Raw genomic sequence first — 22,428 nt, 5'->3', positions numbered from 1 at the left:
ACCTACTTTGTAAGTTTCTTCAAGAATTAAATTGAAACATTTAGTCAGTATCTATCAAATAGAAGGCAACACAGGACATATTAGTTCTGTTTTTCTCAGAATTTTAATTTTAATGTTGAAGATAAGAATGTATTTATAATAATTAACTAGATCTACTAAATTCTTTCTTAGATTTCTTGAGGCATGATTGACAAATAAAAATTATATGCATTTAAGATATATAAATCGATGTTTTGATATACATATTCATTGTGAAATAATCACTGCAATTGAGCTAATTAAGATATGCAACAGCTCCCATAGTTACGATTTTCTTTTGTTTTTTTTTGTGGTGTGAACACAAGATCTACTGTCTTAGCAAACAATAAAGTATTTTTAACATAGTCATGTTGCTGTACATTAGATCTGCAGAACTTACTCATCTTGTGTAACTGATGTTGGTCAAAGAGAACATGTTAGTTCTTTTTTTTTGTTTGTTTGTTTGTTTGAGACAGAATCTCTCTTTGTTTCCCAGGCTAGAGTGAGTGCTGTGGCATCAGCCTAGCTCACAGCAACCTCAAACTCCTAGGCTCAAGGAGTTGCCTTCTGCCTCAGCCTCCCAAGTAGCTGGGACTACAGGCATGTGCCACCATGCCCGGCTAATTTTTTCTATATATATTAGTTGGCCAATTAATTTCTTTCTATTTATAGTAGAGATGGGGTCTTGCTCTTGCTCAGGCTGGTTTCGAACTCCCAACCTCGAGCTATCTGCCCGTCTCGGCCTCCCAGAGTGCTAGGATTACAGGCATGAGCCACCGTGCCCGGCCACATGTTAGTTCTTCATCTTACTGACCCCACCACTCAACAAGAACCACAGTCAGCAGGTTTTATCTCTTAGCAGTCTCTTCAGAACATTCCAGATACTTACATTCAGAAGTTGGCGTCTGTCCTGGACATCTATGTTGTTAGGCCTTCAGAACTACTTCTATCACTTCCAGGCTGGTATAAGGTCCCAAGAAGGTAGTCCAGGTCATAAACTTGTCTATTCCTCTGAGAGCTGGTGTCAACCTTTACATCAATGAATGCTTAGGTTGCATCATTAGCTCAGGACCAAAAGTACCAGCCTTCTGTCTATCCTGGCTCCTATGAATGCACAAGTTCTTCTACTTTTCTTTTTTACATTCTTCTGGTTTCCCTGGAGACACAAGTTTTTGTTTCCTTCAAATTCTTCATATTTGCTGCACAAAACACAGAAGGTTGTTTTATTCCCTTGGATGGCTCAGGCATTGTGGATTGTTCAAAGTCACACATAACTATTGCATACTTTGTCATTCCCTAATTTTGTCCTTACTTAATTTTCTTAATAATGTTTTGATCAGGGGGACACATTGCCTTAATGTGGCACAATGTATGGTCTGTATTTTATAAAGAATTACTTAATTCCTTTTTGCTCTGTTAATAGGTGTTCAGGAGAGGTAGGGCATTTATTGCAGTGCTATTCACAATACCAAAGACATGGAATCAACCCAAGTGTCCATCCATGGATGACTGGATAAAGAAAATGTGACACACACACATACACACACACACACACACACACACACATAGTAGAATAGCATTCAGCCATAAAAAAAAGAATGAAATCATGTCTTTCGCAGTAACACAGATGGAACTGAAGACCATGATCTTAAAGGAAACAAGTCAGATACAGAAATACAAGTTATAAATGAGAGCCGCACATGGACGTAGAGAGTGGAATGGTAGAAAATGGAGACTCAGCAGGATAAAGGGAGGCGACAGTGGTGGATAATGAGAAATTACTTAATGAGTACAGTGTATGCTATTCTGGTGATGGATACCCTGAAAGTCCTGACCTCACCACTGTCCAATCTATACAGGTAATATAATTATGCATGTACCCCATAAATTTACACAAATGAAAATTTAAATTGAATATGTAAACTTGTCAAAAATAAAACTGGAGATGTGAACTTGTCCAAAAAAAATTTAAAAAAAAGAGAAGAAAAGAATTTGATTTAAATGATACCAAGGAACAAATCCCTTTAGATGAGACTCTCTCCCATGAGGATACATTGATTCTCAAAAATTTTTGATGCAGATGAATTGAATGAATGGCTGGTCAGAGGGTGTCACAAAAAGGAATCTCCTGCATTTAGGAGAGTGATTAAATGCAGTCCCTACTGCCATACCATATAGCTGCTGCTCACTGAGGTGTGGGAAACTAATTTGGGAAGAACTTTGTAAACAGAAATGTTATCTGCAGATACAAGAGAAGATTCTTTCCATTGTCAAGTAAACTCAAATGTGTATCTTGCTGACGATGGGTTCTAATGTCATTTCTACTCATCTGGAGAGGTAAATATACATGCCATCGAGCAGAAAGACCTCAGTCTGGATGCAAGTCTGTCTATTATTAGCTATGTAATATCACCCCTTATATTTCTGTCATCTGAAAAATAGAGGTAATAATATATGAGTGTATATTTTGAGAAAAAGTTAGGTAATACATATGGTATGCAATATGTATGTAAATCCCACATGAGGAATGCTGTAAAATAAAACAAAATACAATATTGGATGAACAATGGTTCAGAATTTATTAAGAACTACATAGATAAGAATCCCTGCTCCTAGGGAGACATCTCAAAGTGATCACAAAAAGAAGGAAGCAGGATACAAGAACCATGAGTACACTGAAAAATAAAACATGATTTTAAAGATTATTGATGAGTTGAGGACACCTAAGTTCATTAGAGAAAGAAAGTGAAGAACTTGAGTTTAGAGTCAAGGCCAAGACCATGATTCCAAATAAAGAATACATGAAACAGGCACATAATCCACAAGGCATAAGGATGAAGATAATCAGGATGAAGTACTCTGCACTTGCTCAAGCTGATTCACAGGGTTGCAAACATGCAGACAAGTAACAAATTTTGGTTAGAGCATGGTGGTCTTCAGCAAAGTTTGGAAGTGACATTGTCCCTGAGAAGATAAGTCAGTTGATGAAAAACTATTGTGTGATGATGATGGTTCTTTGGAGAGTGGATCAACAGCACGAAGGCTGGCAGCAGCTGGATCCACAGCTCTGGTTTAGGCAACCAGGCAGGCAGACGCTGGTGGGGTGGTAGCAGGTCCTGGTGCAGTAGACAGGTGCACAGCTGCTGGGCTGGCAGCAGGGTGTGCTGCAGCAAGTGGGTTGGCAGCAAGGCTGGCAGCAGCTGGACACACAGCAGCTGGGCTGGCAGCAGGGTGTGGTGCAGCAGGTGGTCACAGAGGTAGGTTTCCAGCAGGTGGTCCTGCAGCAGGTGGTTGGACAGCAAGCTGGCTGGCAGCAGGGCTGGCAGCAGCTGGGCTGGCAGCAGGGTGTGCTGCAGCAGGTGGTCTCACAGCTAGGTTGCCAGCAGGTGGTCCTGCAGCAGGTGGTCCTGCAACAGGGGGTTGGACAGCATGTTGGGCGGCAGCAAGGCTGGCAGCAGCTGGGCTCACAGCAGCTGGGCTGGCAGCAGGTGGTCCTGCAGCAGGTGGGCTGGCAGCAAGGGGAGCAGCAGTCGGCCATGGTGTCAGGGCAGAGGGTGGGCTTCTGTTCAGAGGTGAAATTCCCAGAATCTGATGAGTCCTTCCAACCTGGACCTTTTATACACTGGGTCTCCAATGTTTGGACCAATTGGCTGAAGTTTTCCTTGTTGTTGTTTACATTGTTTTCCACAGTGACTGGGTGAATTATAAAGGAGGACATGTTTCCAAGTGTTAAGAACCTTTAAAAGTAAGTGTTTAATCTGTTTCTTAATTGAGATAACTCACGGAAGCCTTTTCTTAAGATAAAAGGAAGGTGGTCACATCATCAGCATTGTTCCTGCTCTGGTCACCATCTTGGTCATGTGAATAATAGTTCCTGCTGGCCTGGGAAGGTGAGGAAGTTCTCCCTGCCCAGCCTGTTCCTTGGCTGTATGTAGACTGGGAAGCATCTGTAGGGAGGGGCTTGGTGTTGATATGTTCACAGTGATGAACTGAATATATGCTTGGGTCCAAGTCTGTTCACCCACAGAAGCCTGACCCAAGACGAACAGGCATCTCTCTGGATAACCTACTCCACCTGTGTCTCCCAGTTGTATCAAAGACACCTGGGAAGAGGATATTTGGCATAATGTGTTTCCTGTGGCAGAGCAAAGCCAAAGCGGGTGGGCAGAAGGAGAAGCAGTGCACCAGGACTAAGAAGATACCGTTTCATGGGGGACATTCATCTTGATTTGCCTGGACTGAGAGGCTTGGAAAGATGAGAATATGGGACCATCTGTGTTATGACTTCCATAGATCCAGGGAAACCAGGATCAGCTGGTGTTTCTAGCCCTAACCCTGGAGACCGGCAGAATTAGTGTTTTTAGTCACCAACTGAAAAATTTTCTCCTTTTCTCTTTTTCTTTCTTTTTCTCTATCTCCATTTCTTTCTTGCTTTCTCTCTCTCCCCACCCTCTTCAATGATGGAATTAGATTATTTGCAGTGATACCTGATTTATCTTTGGGGTCTAACATGTTAACATTTTTAGGGGAGTGGGTATACCACCCTTTTAAAAGAAATGCAAATTGTTAATTTCCAACTTGAGAGAATACCACAAAGTGGTATTCATCCATGTCACTATACCCAGGCTAAGATATAGAAGTTAATTCCTTTCCTTCCAAATATATCCTCTCACTCATTGCCATAGGTAGCTAATCACTCAATTGCTTTGTAACCCCATAGGTATATTTTTTGGAGTCTTTGACATCTACGGAAGTTAAAAAACTTATAATTGTCTTCTCTATCTTTACATTGCAATTTTGAGACTCATCAAATTTTGAGTCATCATTTGTAGTTTATTCATTCTTGTTGTTGTATAATCTTCAGCTGAATGAATATGACCCAATTTATTTGTTGATTGTCTTCCAGTTTGAAACTCATAAAAACAATGCTGCTGTGAAAATTTAGGGACAGCACCTTTGGGAAATGTATACAAACATTTCTGTTGGATGTACAAGTTGGAGTAGATTTGTTCATAGAATTGCCTGGCAAAGATTTTATTCCATGCTCTTTTGAAGTTTTGCTCATCTTTTGTTAGATTTATTCTTAGATATTTTATTTTTTACGCTTTTATATGTTATAAATTAAAACAAATTTTTGCTGTTTCTGAACTACAGAAAAAAATTCTTTTTGTATATTGATCTTTATCTAACTACTTGTTAACTCTAATAGTGTATGATATCTCTGGGTGGGGAAAGGGATTCTGGATGTACAGTTATGCCACATAAAAATAATACCAGTTTTATTAATTTGATAACAGTCCTTTTTTTATAGTTCATTGTTTATTCTCTGGGCAATAACAACAATAGTAACAGTAGCACAATTCAGATTATGAGCATTAAGGGAGTGCTTATTAAATACCAGGCACTTTACTGAAGAGAGATGGGACAGTCTTTTTATCTAGCATTATTTTCTTCTTTTTGTTCACTGGTAAACCCTCCATTACAATGTGGAATAGAATGGTATAGTACATAATTTTTCATATTCTACATATAGGAGGGAGAACTCTCAATATTTCTCGGTTAAATATGATTCAGTCTGCTTTGCAGATTCTTTTCATCAGAGTAGTGAAGCCTTTTCTATTCCTTATTAGCTTAGGAATAGAAAATTGAAAATGTGTTGAAATTTATAAGATGCTTTTTCTTTATGAATTGAGATAATGTTATGATTGTCAGTAAATGTGATTTAAAGATTTGATTCATGTTCAAATGTTAAATGACTTTGCATTTCTGAAAACAATTCATGTGGTTATGATCATATGTATATAGCAATGGATTTGATTTCTTGTGTTAATACCTTGGTCAGGATAGATGCTGTCATTGCATTCCACAGATTTATGCTCCTGTCCTTGCTCTATGTCCTCTACCTTCTGTAAATAAGTAAGTTCTGAATACCCCAAGATTTCCACCCTCCTGTGCCCAATTGGGCCTTGATATTATTATCTATATTAGTATTTCTGAATCCTTTTTCATGCCCCATAAAATACACTAGCAGAGTTATTGCATGGTGTGGGGCTTGGGGAGCAACTGTTCTCTTTTCAATAACTACACTAAAACATTCCATGGGTCCCTTTCTAACACACAAACCATGGTGGGAATTCCAAGGAGAAACATACAGTCAAATTGCAGAATTTGTATTCTACTTTGAACAGAAGCAGCAAAGTTTGGATGAACATAGGAATGCAGATATTTCTTTCGTATTCTGCTTTCATTTTCCTTGGGATATATTCTTACAGGAGGGAGTGCTGGGTTATGGGATAGTTACATTTTTAAATTTTTGAAGAAGTTCCATATTGTTTTCTGTAATGGCTGTACCATTTTACATTCCCATCAGTAGTGTACAAGAATTTCCTTTCCTTCACATCCTTGTTAATCCCTGTTTTGTCTTTCTATGAATAGCTATTCAGCAGGTATGAGGTGATAGCAATTGTGGTTTTAATTTGTATCTCCCTGATGATTAATAATGTTGAGTATTTTTTTTATACCTTTGACCATTCCTACATTTTCTTTGAAAAATATGTATGCAGGTCCTTTCTTATTTTTTAATCACCTTATTTGGGTTTTATTTTTTTGGGTATTGAATTGTAGCTCTTCCTTATATATTTTGGGAATTAACTTCTTATTGGGTATATGGTTTGCAAATATTTTCTCCCATTCCGTAGATTAACTTTTCATTTGATTCATGGATTCCTTTGCTGAACAGAAGCATTTCAGTTCGATGGAGTCCTGCTAGTCTATTTTCTCTATTTTGCCCAACAGCACAGCTTGCTAATTCTCAGTCTCTAGCAGCATTTCTACCTGCCTTGGGATGTACATGCAGGTGCCCTTTGGCAGGCACTAAAGACCCAGTCCTGGGTGTCAGTGTGTCCATAATTAGGTACATGACATTATACTATGAAGTTTTCTCATTTGAAAAATGGAGGCAGTAATACACAAGTGTCTGTTTTAAGAGCAAAATTGGATATTACGTATGTCATGCAATGTATATACAAGTCCCTGTATCAGAAATTCTGCGCAATAGAATAAAACAGAACATTGAATGAATAAGGGTTCAGAATTTATTAAGAAATAATTAGGTAAAAATCCCTGATTATGACAGAGGAAAGCAGGATACTAGAAACATGAGTAAATTGGAAAGGATGATAATGATAATTATTGATCAGATGCAGAAACCTATGAAAAGCTGAAAGGATTTGTTTTTCTATGTCCCAAAGTGGGAGAGAGTGAAAATATTGATGTTAGAGTCAAAGTCAAGACCATAACTCAAAACCAAGGGTACGTGAAGCTTGTACATGATCCATAAGGCATAAGGGAGAAGAGCATCAAAGTGGAGTACTCTGCAGTTGCTCAAGCTGATTCACAGGATTGCGAACATGCAGACAAGTAACACATTTTGGTTAGAGCATGATGGTCTTCAACAAAGTTTGGAAGTGACTTTATCCCTGAAAAGATAGGTCAGTTGACAGAATGTTGTCATGTAATGATGATGGTCCTTTGGGGAGAGGATCAGCAGCAGGAAGGCTGGCAGCAGCTGGATCCGCAGCTCTGGTTTAGGCAACCAGGCAGGCAGACGCTGGTGGGGTGATAGCAGGTCCTGGTGCAGTAGACAGGTGCACAGCTGCTGGGCTGGCAGCAGGGTGTGCTGCAGCAAGTGGGTTGGCAGCAAGGCTGGCAGCAGCTGGACACACAGCAGCTGGGCTGGCAGCAGGGTGTGGTGCAGCAGGTGGTCACAGAGGTAGGTTTCCAGCAGGTGGTCCTGCAGCAGGTGGTTGGACAGCAAGTTGGTTGGCAGCAGGGCTGGCAGCAGCTGGACCCACAGCAGCTGGGCTGGCAGCAGGGTGTGCTGCAGCAGGTGGTCTCACAGCTGGGTTGCCAGCAGGTGGTCCTGCAGCAGGTGGTCCTGCAGCAGGTGGGCTGGCAGCAGGTGGGCTGGCAGCAGGTGGGCTGGCAGCAAGGGGAGCAGCAGTCAGTCATGGTGTTGGGGTGGAGGGTGGGCTCCTGTTCACAGGTGAGTTCCCCGGAATCTGATGAGTCCTTCCAACCTGGAACTTTTATACACTGGGCCTACAAAGTGTGGACCAATTGGCTGAAGTTTTCCTTGTTGTTGTTTACATTGTTGTCTAGAGTCACTGGTGAATTATAAAGAAGGAAGTTGTTTCCTAAGTGTTAAGAATCTTTTAGAAGTGTTTAATCTGTTTCTTAATTGAGAATAACTCATAGAAACTCATATTCAGATAAAAGATCACCTTATGAGTATTGTTCCTGCTTGGACACCATCTGGTCATGTGATAGTTCCTGCTGGCCTGAGAAAGTCAGGAAGTTCTTGGCGAACAGCCGGTTCCTTTGGCTCTGTGTAGATTGGGAAGCGTCTGTGGTAGGGGCATGGTGCTGAGATGTTCACAGTGATAAATTCAACTCATGCTTGGGTTAAAGTATGTTCATCCACAAAAGCCTGACTCAGGACTAACAGGCATCTCTCTCTGGACAACCTACTCCACCTGTGTCTCCTATGTGTATCAAGGACACCTGGGAAAAGGATGTTTGGCATATTGTTTTCCATGTGGCAGATCAGAGCAAGCAGGTGGGTAGGTGGAGAAGCAGTACACCAGGACGCAGAAAGTATCAGTTTATGGGTGACATTCAACTTGATTTGCCTGGACTGAAGCCTTACAAAAATGAGAATGTGGGAGTTTCTGTGATATGACTACCATAGATACAGGCAAAGCTGGATGAGCTGATGATTCTAACCTTAAGCCTGGTTACCAGGAGAATTAGTGTCTTTGGTCACCAACTAAACAGTTTTCTCCTCTGTTTTTCTTCCTTTCTTTCTTTCTCTCTGTTTTTTCTTTTATTCCTTTGATCTTTTCTTTTTCTATTATCATTATTATTTTATATTTTAATATTAATTTAATTTTATTTTATCATATTATGGGGGTACAAATATTGTTAGGGTTACATATATTGCCTCTGCCATTCCTCCCCCCACCCCCTGCCTTACCAAAACATCAAGCATGTCCTACCCTCAGGTGGTGTGCATCGCACCTATTTTGTAAGTATAAATTCTTCCCCTAATTCCCCCTCCCATCTGCCACTACCCGATAAAAGTTTGTTTTTTCTTTTTTTTTTTTTTTTTTACCTTTGGGTTACATTGTATACCTTTGTCTTTCCCTAGGACGGGTTAGAGGTATTCCCTCCCCACCCCACACAATGCTCGCCACAACCCTAAGATGTGTATCTCCCCCTCCCCAAAACCCTGGTGGGCACTATCACCATTTGAGCACCATAGTTTTAGTCAGTCAGTACCAATTTGATAGTGAGTAGATGTGGATCCCGCTTTCTTGATCTTGTGTCACCTCACTTTGGATAATAGGCTTAAGCTTAATGCAGGATAGCATAAACAGTGCTAGCTCACTGTCATTTCTTAGAATTGAGTAGTATTACATTGTGAGCATATACCAAATTTTAGTTATCCATTCATGAATTGATGGACATTTGGGTTGTTTCCATGATCTTGCAATAGTGAATTGTGCTGCCATAAACATTCGAGTGCAGATGTCTTTATAGATGATGTAGAAGTCTATATAGAATGTCTTATGCTCTTTTGGGTAGATGCCCAACAATGCTATTGCTGGGTCGAATGATATTTCTATATCTAGCTGTTTGAGGTATTTCCAAATTCTTTTCCACAGAGGTTGCACTAATTTGCAGTCCTACCAGGAATGTAGGAGTGTTTTGTCTCTCCACATTCTCGCCAGCATTTGTTGTTTTGATCTTTTCTTTCCTTTTTTCTTCTTTTTTCTCCTCTTGTCTTCTTTTCTTTTCTCCTTCTTCCTTCATTTGTTCCTTCCTTTGTTCCTTCTTTTCTTTTGTCTTCATTTTTCTCTTTCTTCTCTATTTGTTTTATTGTTCTCTCTCTCTCTCTCTCTCTCTCTCTCTCCCTCCATGTCTTTTTCTCTCTTTTCAATGAGGGAATTAAATTCATTGCATTTCCTTGTCCAGGTACACGAACTTTAAGAAGCTCATTCTTACTCCCCACCAAAGGCTCTCATGAAGGATAATGACACCTGTATCTCTATTGTTAAGTTGAGACTAGTTTTTCTAAATATTCTCCTTGTTACTATGGTCTTTTTCAGTGGAGTGAACCTCTGTGAAATTTGTGGACTTTTGTTATCATTCCTCATTCTTTGTGTCTGTACCAATTTTGTAAGAGGCTTCTCATTTGCATCCTCATTTTCTCTACTAAGCTCCCTCCAAAAATAATGCATCTACTTATCTCTGTCTTCTATGTTATGTTCTCTTCTGTGGAAGTGGAAGACCATTGATCTTGGTTATGGGAATTTAAATCACATAGAAAAGCATGTGATTTCCGGTTATGCTAATCAGTAGCTGAGTGTTGGGGCAAAGGTAGAATATGTTCATGTCATCTTAGGGATCATTTCTCATATATGCTGTGTCATCCTCCTTGGCATATATTCCTTTGTATTTTCCATTTTCATCCTAGAGAGTATGCTGATCTGGGCAAATCTGGAAGTTTTCATTTCTTATTTCCCTGCCTTAATTGGTGGCCAATCTACAGTCAGGTACCTTCTTTAAGAGATCACGATTCTTATATTTTCAGCAGAAATCACAGAAACAATGAACCATCCTTATTTTTAGTAGAAAACACTTTGTTTTTTCCCCAAGTTGTATTGAGACATGATTGACAAATAAAAATTACATATATGTAAGGTATGCAACTTGATGTTTTGATATACATATGAATGTGTATTGTGTAATAATCACCACAATCAAGCTAATCAGCACATCCATCACCTCACATAGTCACTATTATTTTCATGTGTGGTGATGACACTTAAGATCTACCCAAATAGGAATTTCCACTACGCCATCCAGCATTGCTAGCAAGTCACGCTGGTGTACATTAGATGTCCAAAACAGATTCACCTTGCATGATTGAGCCTGTGTACCCTTTGAGCAGGATCTCTCCAGTTATCCGTCCCAGCCCTGGCAACCACCATTCTACTTTCTGCATCTGTGAAGTTGACTATTGTAGATTCCAGATAGAAATAAGATCATGCAGTATTTATCTTTCTGTGATTGTTTATTTTACCTAGTACAGTGTCCTTGAGGATTTCCCTTAAGGTCTCAATGTCAGGGTTTCCTTCTTTGTAAAGGCTAAATACTATTTCATTGCACACATGTGAAACATTTTCTGTATGCACTCATCCACTGATGGACTTTCCATGTCTTGACTATTGTGAATAGTGATTAAATGAACATGGGAATGCAGATATCTCCTTGGGATTCTGCTTTCATTCCCTTGGGATATATTCTTAGAAGAGGGAGTGCTGGGTTATGGGATAGTTCCATTTTTAAATTCTTGAGGAACCTCCATACTGTTTTCTGTAATGGCTGTACCAATTTACATTTCCACCAGTGGTGTGCAAGAATTTCCTTTTGTCCACATCCTTGTTAATGCTGGTTACATTTGGTGTTTATATCAATAGCCATTCAACAGGTATGAGGTGATAGCTCACTGTGGTTTTGATTTGTATTTCCTAGATAATTAGTGATGTTGAGCATCTTTTTTATACCTTTGGCGATTCATATGTCTTCTTTGAAAAATGTCTATGCAGGTCCTTTTTTTTTCTAAATCAGGTTATTTGAGGTTTTTTTTTTTTGACTATTGAATTGTAGCTGTTCCTTATATATTTTTAGAATTAACTCCTTATTTGATATATGGCTTACAAATATTTTCTCTGATTCCATAGGTTTCCTTTTCATTTTCTTCATTGATTCCTTTGCTGCACAGAAGCTTTTCAGTTCGATGGAGTCTCGTTAGTTTATTTTCTCTAGTTTGCCCAAGAGCACAGCTTGCTAACTCTTAGTCTCTAATATCATTTCCACCTCCAATATCATTTTCCACCATACATTGGGATGTACGTGCAGGTGCCCTTGAGCAGGCACTGAAGACTCAGTCCTGGGTGTCAGTGTGTCCATTGTTAGCCTCATGACATTATACTATGAAGTTCTCTCATTTGAAAAATGGAGGTAGTAATACATTGGTGTCTGTTTTAAGAACAAAAGTGCATATCACATATGGCGGGCAATGTGTGTACTTGTCCCTATATCAGGAATTCTGCACAATAGAACAAAACACAACATGGGATAAATAAGGGTTAAGAATTTATTAAGAAATAATTAAGTAAGAATCTCTGATCATGACAGAGGAAAGCAGGATACTAGAGACGTGAGCAAATTGGAAAGGAATGCATGATTATGATGATTATTGATCATTTGCAGAAATTTATGAAAAGCCAAGAGGATATATTTTTCTACATTCTGAAGAGGGAGGGGTGAAGACATTGATGTTGGAGTAGAAGTCAAGATCATGACTCCAAACATACATGAGGGCACATGTAGCCTGCAGAGGACCCATAAGGCTTAAGGAAGAAGAGCATCAAAGTGGAGTACTCTGCAGTTGCTCAGGCTGATTCACAGGGTTGCAGACATGCAGGCAGGTAACAAATTTTGGTTAGAGCATGGTGGTCTTCAGCAAAGTTTGGAAGTGACATTGTCCCTGAAAAGATAAGTCAGTTGATGAAAGATTGTTGTGTGATGATGATGGTCCTTTGGGGAGAGGATCAGCAGCAGGAAGGCTGGCAGCAGCTGGATCCACAGCTCTGGTTTAGGCAACCAGGCAGGCAGACGCTGGTGGGGTGGTAGCAGGTCCTGGTGCAGTAGACGGGTGCACAGCTGCTGGGCTGGCAGCAGGGTGTGCTGCAGCAAGTGGGTTGGCAGCAAGGCTGGCAGCAGCTGGACACACAGCAGCTGGGCTGGCAGCAGGGTGTGGTGCAGCAGGTGGTCACAGAGGTAGGTTTCCAGCAGGTGGTCCTGCAGCAGGTGGTTGGACAGCAAGTTGGTTGGCAGCAAGGCTGGCAGCAGCTGGACCCACAGCAGCTGGGCTGGCAGCAGGGTGTGCTGCAGCAGGTGGTCTCACAGCTGGGTTGCCAGCAGGTGGTCCTGCAGCAGGTGGTCCTGTAGCAGGTGGGCTGGCAGCAAGGCTGGCAGCAGCTGGGCTCACAGCAGCTGGGCTGGCAGCATGTTGTCCTGCAGCAGGTGGGCTGGCAGCAAGGGGAGCAGCAGTCGGTCATGGTGTTGGGTGGAGGGTGGGCTCCTGTTCACAGGCGAGTTTCCCAGAATCTGGTGAGTCCTTCCAACCTGGACCTTTTATACACTGGGCCTCCAAAGTGTGGACCAATGAGCTGAACTTTTCCTTGTTGTTTACATTGTTGTCTAGAGTCACTGGTGAATTATAAAGGAGGAAGTTGTTTCCTAAGTGTTAAGAATCTTTTAAAAGTAAGTGTTTAATCTGTTTCTTAATTAAGAATAACTCATAGAAACTTTTTCTCAGATAAAAGTTCAGGTCATGAGCATTGTTCCTGCTCTGGTCACCATCTGGTCATGTGATAGTTCCTGCTGGCCTGGGAAAGTCAGGAAGTTCTCGGTGCCCAGCCGGTTCCTTTGGCTCTGTGTAGATTGGGAAGCGTCTGTGCGTTGGGTGTGGTGCTAATATGTTTCCAGTCATCGATTGAACCCAACCTTGGTTCCAAGTCTGTTCACTCACAAAAGCCAAACTCAAGAGTAACAGGCATCTCTCTCTCTCTCTGTACTATCTACTCCACCTGTGTCTCCCGTTGTATCAGGGACACCTGGGAAAAGGATGTTTGGTATATTGTTTTCCACATGGCAGATCGGAACCAAAGCAGGAGGGTAGATGGAGAAGCAGTACAGCACAATTTAGAGAGTATTAGTTTATGGGTGACATTCATCTTGATTTGCCAGGACTGAAGGCTTAAAAAATGAGAATGTGGGAGTTTCTGTGATATGACTACCACAGATCCACGCAAACCAGGATTAGCTGGGCATGCTAACTGTAAGCCTGATTACCAGGACAGATAGTGTTTTTGGTCACTGACTGAACATTTTTCTCTATCTTTTCTTTTCTTTTCTTTTCTTTTCTTTTCTTTTCTTTTCTTTTCTTTTCTTTTCTTTTCTTTTCTTTTCTTTTCTCCTCTCTTCTCTTCTTTCTTCTTTCATTCTTTCTCTCTTTCTTTCTCTCTCTCTGTCTCATATTTTCCTTCCCTCCTTTTCTTTTCTTTTTTCTTTCTTTCTCTTGTCTCTATTTCTTTCATTTTCTCTCTCTCTCTCCCTGTCCATCTCTTTATCTCTTTCTCTTTTCCATGAAGGAATTAAATTCTTTGCATTTCCTTGTCCAGCTACATGAACTTTAAGAAGCTCACTCTAACCCCCCACCAAAGGCTTTCATGAATCATAATGACACATATGCCTTTATTGCTAAGTTCAGACTAAGTGTTTTTCTAAATATTCTTGTTGTTACTGTAGTCTCTTTCAGTAGAGTGAACTTCCGTGAAATATATGGATGTTTGTTATTATTCCTCATTCTTTGTGTCTGTACCAATTTTGTAAGAGTCCTCTCATTTGCATTGTCATTTTCTCTACTAAGCTTCCTCAAAAATAGTGCATCTATTCTTTTCTGTCTTATACAGTATGTTCTCTCCTGTAGAAGTGGAAGACCATAGATCTTGATTATGGGAATTCAAATCACATGGAAATGCATTTGATTTCCGGTTATGCTAATCAGTAGCTGAGTGTTGGGGCAAAGGTAGAATATGTTCATGCCATCTTAGGGATCATTTCTCATATATGCTGTGTCATCCTCCTTGGCATATATTTGTATTTTCCATTTTCATCCTAGATAGCATGCTGATCTGGGCAAATCTGGAAGTTTTCATTTCTTATTTCCCTGCCTTAATTGGTGGCCAATCTACAGCCAGGTACCTTCTTTAAGAGATCACAATTCCTATATTTTCAGGAGATATCACAGAAACAATGAACCATCCTTATTTTTAGTAGAAAAACACTTTGTTTTTTTCCCCAGTTGTGTTGAGACATGATTGACAAATAAAAATTACATATATGTAAGGTGTACAACTTGATGTTTTGACGTACATATGCACATGTATTGTGAAATAACCACCACAATCAAGCTAATCACCACATCCATCACTTCACACAGTCACTATTATTTTCGTGTGTGGTGATGACACCTCAGATCTACCCACGTAGGATTTTCCACCACACAATTTAGCATCGCTAGCAAGTCACGCTGTTGTACGTTAGATATCCAAAACAGATTCATCTGTCATGATTGGACTTCTGTACCGTTTGACCAGGATCTCCCCAGTTATTCATCCCAGCCCCTGGCAACCACCATTCTACTTCCTGATTCTATAAAATCGACTATTTTAGATTCCACATAGAAGTATGATCATGGAGTATTTGTCTTTCTCTGAGTGGTTATTTCACTAGATACAATGCCCTTGAGGATTTCCCTTAAGGTCTCAATGACAGGGTTTCCTTCTTTGTAAAATCTAAATACTATTTCATTGCACACATGTGAAACATTTTCTGTATCTACTCACCCATTGATCGACTTTCCCTGTCTTGGCTATTGTGAATAGTGTTATCATATACATGGGAGTACAGATATCTCTTTGAGATTCTACTTTCATTTCCTTGGGATATATTCTTAGAAGAGGGAGTGCTGGATTATGGGACATTCCATGTTTAATTTTTTGAGGAACCTCCGTACTGTTTTTTGTAAAATGTACCAATTTACATTCCCACCAGCGGTGTGCAAGAAGTTCCTTTTCTCCATGTCCTTGTTAGAGCTGATTACTTTTGGTCTTTGTATTAATAGCCAGCCACTCAACAGGTATGAAGTGATAGCTCACTGTGGTTTTGATTTGTATTTTCCTGATGATTAGTGATGTTGAGCATCTTTTTTATACCTTTGGCCATTCCTATGTCTTCTTTGAAAAATGTTTATTCAGGTCCTTTCTTATTTTTAATCAGGTTATTTGGGGGTTTTTGGCTATAGAATTGTAGCTGTTCTTTATATACATATTGGGAATTAATTCCTTATTAGGTATATGCTTTGCAAATATTTTCTCCCATTCCACACATATCCTTTCCATTTTCTTCATTGATTCCTTTGCTGAACAGAAGCTTTTCAATTCAATGGAGTCCCGCTAGTCTATTTTCTCCATTTTGCCCAAGAGCACAGCTTGGTAATTCTCAGTCTCCGACAGCATTTCTACCTGCCTTGGGATGTACATGCATGTGCCCTTTGGCAGGCACTGAAGACCCAGTCCTGGGTGTCAGTGTGTCCATAATTAGCTACCTACATGACATTATACTATGAAGTTTTCCCATTTGAAAAATGGAGGTAGTAATACACTGGTGTCTGTTTTAAGAAAAAATTAGATATTACATATGGTGTTCAATATGTATACAAGTCCATGTGTAAGGAATTCTGCACAAGAGAACAAAACACAACATTGGATGAATAAGAGTTCAGAATTTATTAAGAAATACTTAGGTAAGAATTCCTGATCATGACAGAGGAAAGCAGGGTGCTACAGATGTGATTAAATTGGAAAGGAAAGCATGATTATGACAACTATTGATCAGTTGCAGAAACCTATGAAAAGCTGAGAGGATTTGTTTTTTTTTTATGTCCCAAAGTGGGAGAGAGTGAAAATATTGATGTTAGAGTCAAAATGAAGACCATAACTCCAAACCAAGGGTACATGAAGCTTGTACATAGGCATAAGGAAGAAGAGCATCAAAGTGGAGTACTCTGCAGTTGCTCAACCTGATTCACAGGGTTGTGAAATGCACACAAGTAACAAATTTTGGTTAGAGCATGATGGTCTTCAGCAAAGTTTGGAAGTGACATTGTCCCTGAAAAGATAAGTCAGTTGACGAAAAACTGTTTTGTGATGATGATGGTCCTTTGGGGAGAGGATCAGCAGCAGGAAGGCTGGCAGCAGCTGGGTCCGCAGCTCTGGTTTAGGCAACCAGGCAGGCAGACGCTGGTGGGGTGGTAGCAGGTCCTGGTGCAGTAGACGGGTGCACAGCTGCTGGGCTGGCAGCAGGGTGTGCTGCAGCAAGTGGGTTGGCAGCAAGGCTGGCAGCAGCTGGACACACAGCAGCTGGGCTGGCAGCAGGGTGTGGTGCAGCAGGTGGTCACAGAGGTAGGTTTCCAGCAGGTGGTCCTGCAGCAGGTGGTTGGACAGCAAGCTGGTTGGCAGCAGGGCTGGCAGCAGCTGGACTCACAGCAGCTGGGCTGGCAGCAGGGTGTGCTGCAGCAGGTGGTCTCACAGCTGGGTTGCCAGCAGGTGGTCCTACAGCATGTTGTCCTGCAGCAGGTGGGCTGGCAGCAAGGGGAGCAGCAGTCAGTCATTGTGTCAGGGCTAGAATGTAGATGTCTTTTCAGAGGTGAGTATCCCAGATTCTGAGATCATCTGTTCCGACTGAGGCTTTTATATACTGGACTCCTGGTGTCTGAGATCAATAAGCAGGATGTTTCCTTGGTTTTATGTTGTTACTGTTTTTGTTGTCACTGGGGAATTGTCAAGGAGGAAGTTGTTCCCTTTGTGTTTTGAAATTTCTGAAGATAGGGGTTTTAATCTTTTTCTTAATTGGGAATACTCTTTTAGAACATTTTCCAGAACTGAGAAATGCAGGAATGGTCATTAGTATAATACGTGCCCATGTGATATCATCTGATTATGGGATAGTTCTCGCTGGCTTTGGAGGGTCAGAACACTTGTCCTTCCTGAAGGCTTTTCCTTTTGCTGTATGTGCATTGGGAAGTGACAGTGAGAAGTTCAGAATTCTGATACGTTCATTCTTGTTTAATTGAAAACTTGCTTGTGTCCAAGTCTGATCATGCAGATAATTTTGATCTAAGGTTACAACAGGTATCTGTATCTCTGGTAACCTACTCTGTACATATATTCTAGTACTATCAAAGATGCTTGGGCACAAGATTAGCACAAGATTAGCACAAGATTTTTTTATAGGCACATCAGCACCAAAACAGGAAGATAGAGGCAGAGGCAGAATGCTGGGATTCAGAAAGTGTCAATTCATTAATGTTCCATCCCCATTTCTTTTTTTTTCTTCTTCCTTTTATTTCATCATATTATGGGGGTACAAATATTGTTAGGGTTACAAATATTGCCTCTGCCTCCCTCCCTCCCCCCAATGTGCCAGAGATTCAAGTGTGTCCAATGCCCTGGTGGTGCGCACCGCACACATTATGTAAGTATACCCATCCCCATTTCTAATTGGGTAAGTGACCTCAGGTGAGTTTTCTCAATTTGCACATACTTGCTTTTTTTATTGAGGGAAATAGGTAGAAGAGGTGATGCCCAAAATATGTCTGAATCTTTAAAGTTATGTTTCAATCCATGTGGGAAATTGTCAGCCACTATTTCTTAAATTTTTTTCTTCTCTCTGGGAATAAATGTAGGAGTGGATTTGCCATGTCATGGGAAAAGCATATAATCAACATTAGTAGAAAGAAAAAAATAGTGTTTCAATTTTTTACATCCAGTAGTGACTCCTATTTGACCTTAGTATTGTGAGCCTTTTGAGTTTTACTAGTATGTATTTACATGTTAGATTTGCATCTCTTTGATGACTAATGTATATTAGACATTTGTTGCTTTTTATTTTCTTTTTCATGAGTGGCTTGTCCAAGTGTTCTACCTATATTTCTTTTTGGTTGTCAATTTCTTATTGTTTTATAGATTGTGAATATATTTTCTGAATATATAATCAGCATAGTGTGTGTATATGTGTGTATAGATAACTAAATGTTAATATATATATTTTCTAATACATAGTAATTTATATATATATACATAAGATATATGTGAGCTCTATTTCTATCTCTATCATCTATCAATTATATATGTTCAAATATTTTATCCCATTCTGTGTTATGTCTGCCTTTTTGCTCTCTTTATGTTGTCTTTTGATAAGTTCTTACCTTACTTGTAATAGCCCAATACATTGACCTTTCCTTACTTTGGTGCATTTAGAGTCTTACTTAACAAATCATTAAGTAGCCCAATATTATGACATTCTCCTCTATTATCTTCTAAAAGCTTTATTGTTTACCTTTAATATTTACATCCAAAAATACAGCTTTAATTGATTTTATATGCTTTATTTTTTTCCCGGGTGGATATCCTATTGTTCCCCGTGTGTTCCTATTGCTCCCTTGTTTCTTTGCATATCTTATTTTTTTTTAGTTGAAAATTAGACATTTAAAATCATATAACGTGGATCTCTGGGAATTGGATTCTTCCCTGGGCTTTTTGCTATTGCTGTTTACATAAGATAAGGTGACTGTTAGAAGGGAAAAAGGGAGTAGATGTCTCTGGGTAGGTGGAAGAATATCTGATCCTGTCATGTTTCCGTTATGCATCTGTAAAGATAGATTTGTAATTTCTTATAAGTGTGGAATCAAAGGGACTTTAGTTTTAGGAGCTACAGTAGCCTGCAGATACAATTCACATGTCCTTACTTATGGGAGGCCAGCAACAAATTACCTGTGGACCAGTCCTGCGCAGATGCCTGAGGCCTTTACTTTCCCTTTTGCATATGGAGTTGGAGGAATATTTATTTTCTTTTATAGTTTTCATGTATTAATCTTTGTAAATATATGAAGATTCTTCGTTTTAAAATCTTGCTTAGAAATTTTGCATCTCTGTATGTTGCATAAGTATGTTTTCCTTTGACATTCCTTTCTTGACATATCCATGATGAGTTTTGGTATCAAATTTATACCAGACCCATAAAACAAGCTGGACATTATTCCCTCTTTTTGTAGTCTCTAGAAACATTTAAGATTGTATTATTTCTCCCTTGAATAGTTTGTGTTTGGTAAAATATTCTGGTGGAAGTCATTATTGTTTGTGGATGTGTGCTGGGGGTGAGTAAAGGAAAAGAATAACACTTATAATTATTTATTAAATTTCTTGAGTTTACATAAAATGTTAGAGTTTCTACTTCTCATGTCAGTTTCAATACTTTTTTTCTGTGAAATTACCTATTTTATGTAAATTAAAATTTTGGCATAAAATTCTCATATCATTTTATTACACTTTCAACATTTTAGAATCAATAGGTATGCCTCATTATCAGTTGTGGTGTCAGTTATAGATACTACTCTCTCTTTTTGTTTTAATTTTTAAATTTTTTATTTCTTGAATAGTATTCCCATAGTTCACTAATTTTGTTATTTTTTTTTTCATAGAACCAACTCTACTCAACAGAAGCACGGAAATGTGAGAACCCATGGAGAATTATCTCCGAACAGAAGAAACTCTACATGTCCAACAATAATAATCATTTACCTAAAGTTGTGGATCCTTGATGCAATATCCTGCGAGGGGGTCCTCCAGTTACCTTGAATATCTGAATTCATAACCTCAGAGTAGCCTATTCTATTTAGGTATATTAAAGATTACTTTCTTATGCTAAATATCATCCACTCTAAGCCTCCCATGTTTTTTTCCTCGTGGGGCTCACTTGTGATTATACAGTCAGAATGGCATTTTTGCTAGGTTCCCCACCTCATTAACCATTTGATTCCCACTGCCCACCCACAGTAAATCACACTCATCGCCCTCTAAACTCAGGCACCTGCCTCCCCACCGGGTGGGGTGTTCTCTTCTGCCCCACGCACAGCAGGCCCCTGCCTGGCTGTCATTGTCACCTTTCTCCAAGTTCCTTTTCACTGGCCTTGCCAACCACCTCATCCTTCTTGTTATAACCAAGTTCAGAGTAGTTTCCTAAATGTGTCAGACCTTCCTGTGTGCTGTTTGAACAGAATGAAATCCCATGGACTATGCCGTGTTTTCATTCCCATCCCCTCTCATTTGTATTTGTATCATTTTGTCTGCTGCTTCGAGGTCAGTACCCATTTTCTCCAGTAACCTCGGTCAGTTACAGCCCACCTAGTCCTCTCTGCTTTGATTTCCACCCATGTGCTGTCCATTGCAGAGGTGACAGACAGTCGTGTCTGCCTCTGGGACTTGGGAATCAGAGTCTGGTTGCTGAATATTCCCCTCCAGTTCTGCCTTGCACAGGTAGTTCTTGGGCAGATTATTTAACATATCAAGCCCTTCTTCTAGTCGGTTGCTTTTTAAATAAATATTTGGCTTCCCTCTGTTTATTTTATACTGGCTGTTTTGCATGATAACTGGATCACTGAGGTTAATCTGGAAGATTTTTCTGCATTTTTGCCCTCTCTCCAGCATCATACTATGAGCACAAACCTGGTTTGTCTTCTTCACTCCCAGGAGACTGTCGTTTCTTTTTATGCTCTTCCTTGGAGCCTTGGAATCTTGCAATCTAGGGCCTCTCTACTCCCTGCATAAGCACAGTGAGTGCCACACAGTAGGTGAACAGTACCTAGTTATGGAAGGAAAAGGGCCTTTTGAATCCATAGATTGCAAACCTGTCACTTTTTACTGCCCACCCCATCTCCAAACCTCATAAAATGAAATAAATGTGAAAACACCAAGTTACTCATTTTCATGTGCAAGACTTTCTTGAACACAGAGTAGCCACTTTAACCTCTTCTGGTGCATTGGAAATAAGACAGTTTGGTGGAAACAGATTGTTTTTAGAAGCCAATCAAGCTGTTTTCCAGCTGAGCAGCTGTGCAGGCTGGTGCGTGTCCTATCACCTCCCTGAGCTCCGTGTACTCTGCTTTCAAATGTGTGCAGCGAGATTTCCTTTGCAGGCTTGTGTGAGAATGAGACACTGCATGGAGAGCATGCATCTCAGCATCTACTAGATGCTTGGGAAATATTAATAAGTAACTTCAAGGGCTCCTGTGCTATGAAACACCAGGAGTGCTAGTGGTTAGCAAGTTGGATTGCTTGGCAGGCTCTTCGGAGGCCTGGAGCTTTCCATGTCTGCTCACCTCTGTTAGCTTGGCTGAGGGGACACTCTGGTCCTGAAACCTTGTTTTCTCTTAGAGGCAGCAACAGCCTAGAAAAGCCCAAATGCTCATGTATGCTCTTTGGTGTTCAGTTCTTCAAAAGACCCATGTCCTCCTTTTCTACCGTCATCCTCATACCTATTATGGATTCTGCATTTGTTTTGTTGCTCACATTACTTGTGCACAGAAAAGTGCCCGAATGTGTAAGTGTGAAGATACTCCCTGCTACAGAAGCCAAGAGCCAGCTCCCCAGTGCTCAGTTATTTCCACCTGCAGTGAGATGTGATCAAAGTACCCATGAGATATGATAGGAGAGCGCAGGCACTGGGACAATTCACGTTAAGAAAGTAACTTTTCCCATCTATGGTTTGTCAAAGATGCTCTTGACTCTGACTGCCTTGTGAGGTTTTTGTGAGGCTGTGAAGGAATGATGGAAGTGAAATGCAGTCTGAATGTAAGGAAATGCTATAGAAATAAAA

At 40.1% G+C, this 22,428-nt stretch overlaps 2 protein-coding genes across 2 annotated transcripts in view; both read right to left on the bottom strand.

The window, feature by feature from the left end:
* EIF1 (eukaryotic translation initiation factor 1) overlaps positions 1-22,428 on the bottom strand; it is a 478,792-nt gene that overhangs the window by 346,365 nt on the left and 109,999 nt on the right. The gene's annotated exons all lie outside the window — the stretch shown is intronic.
* LOC105872199 (uncharacterized) lies at positions 3,047-3,736 on the bottom strand. The gene has a single exon (XM_075993914.1). It carries the CDS (start codon positions 3,734-3,736, stop codon positions 3,047-3,049), a length of 690 nt encoding a protein of 229 aa, XP_075850029.1.

The sequence above is a fragment of the Microcebus murinus genome, chromosome 18 (genome assembly GCF_040939455.1).
Source record: "Microcebus murinus isolate Inina chromosome 18, M.murinus_Inina_mat1.0, whole genome shotgun sequence".
Taxonomy (NCBI): Eukaryota; Metazoa; Chordata; class Mammalia; order Primates; family Cheirogaleidae; genus Microcebus; species Microcebus murinus.
Note: the sequence above shows the minus strand (reverse complement) of the source record. Positions and strands in the feature narration are given on the sequence as shown.

Coding starts and splice junctions, on each gene's coding strand:
- LOC105872199 (XM_075993914.1), bottom strand. CDS start 3,736: ATGTCCTCCTTTATAATTCACCCAGTCACTGTGGAAAACAATGTAAAC.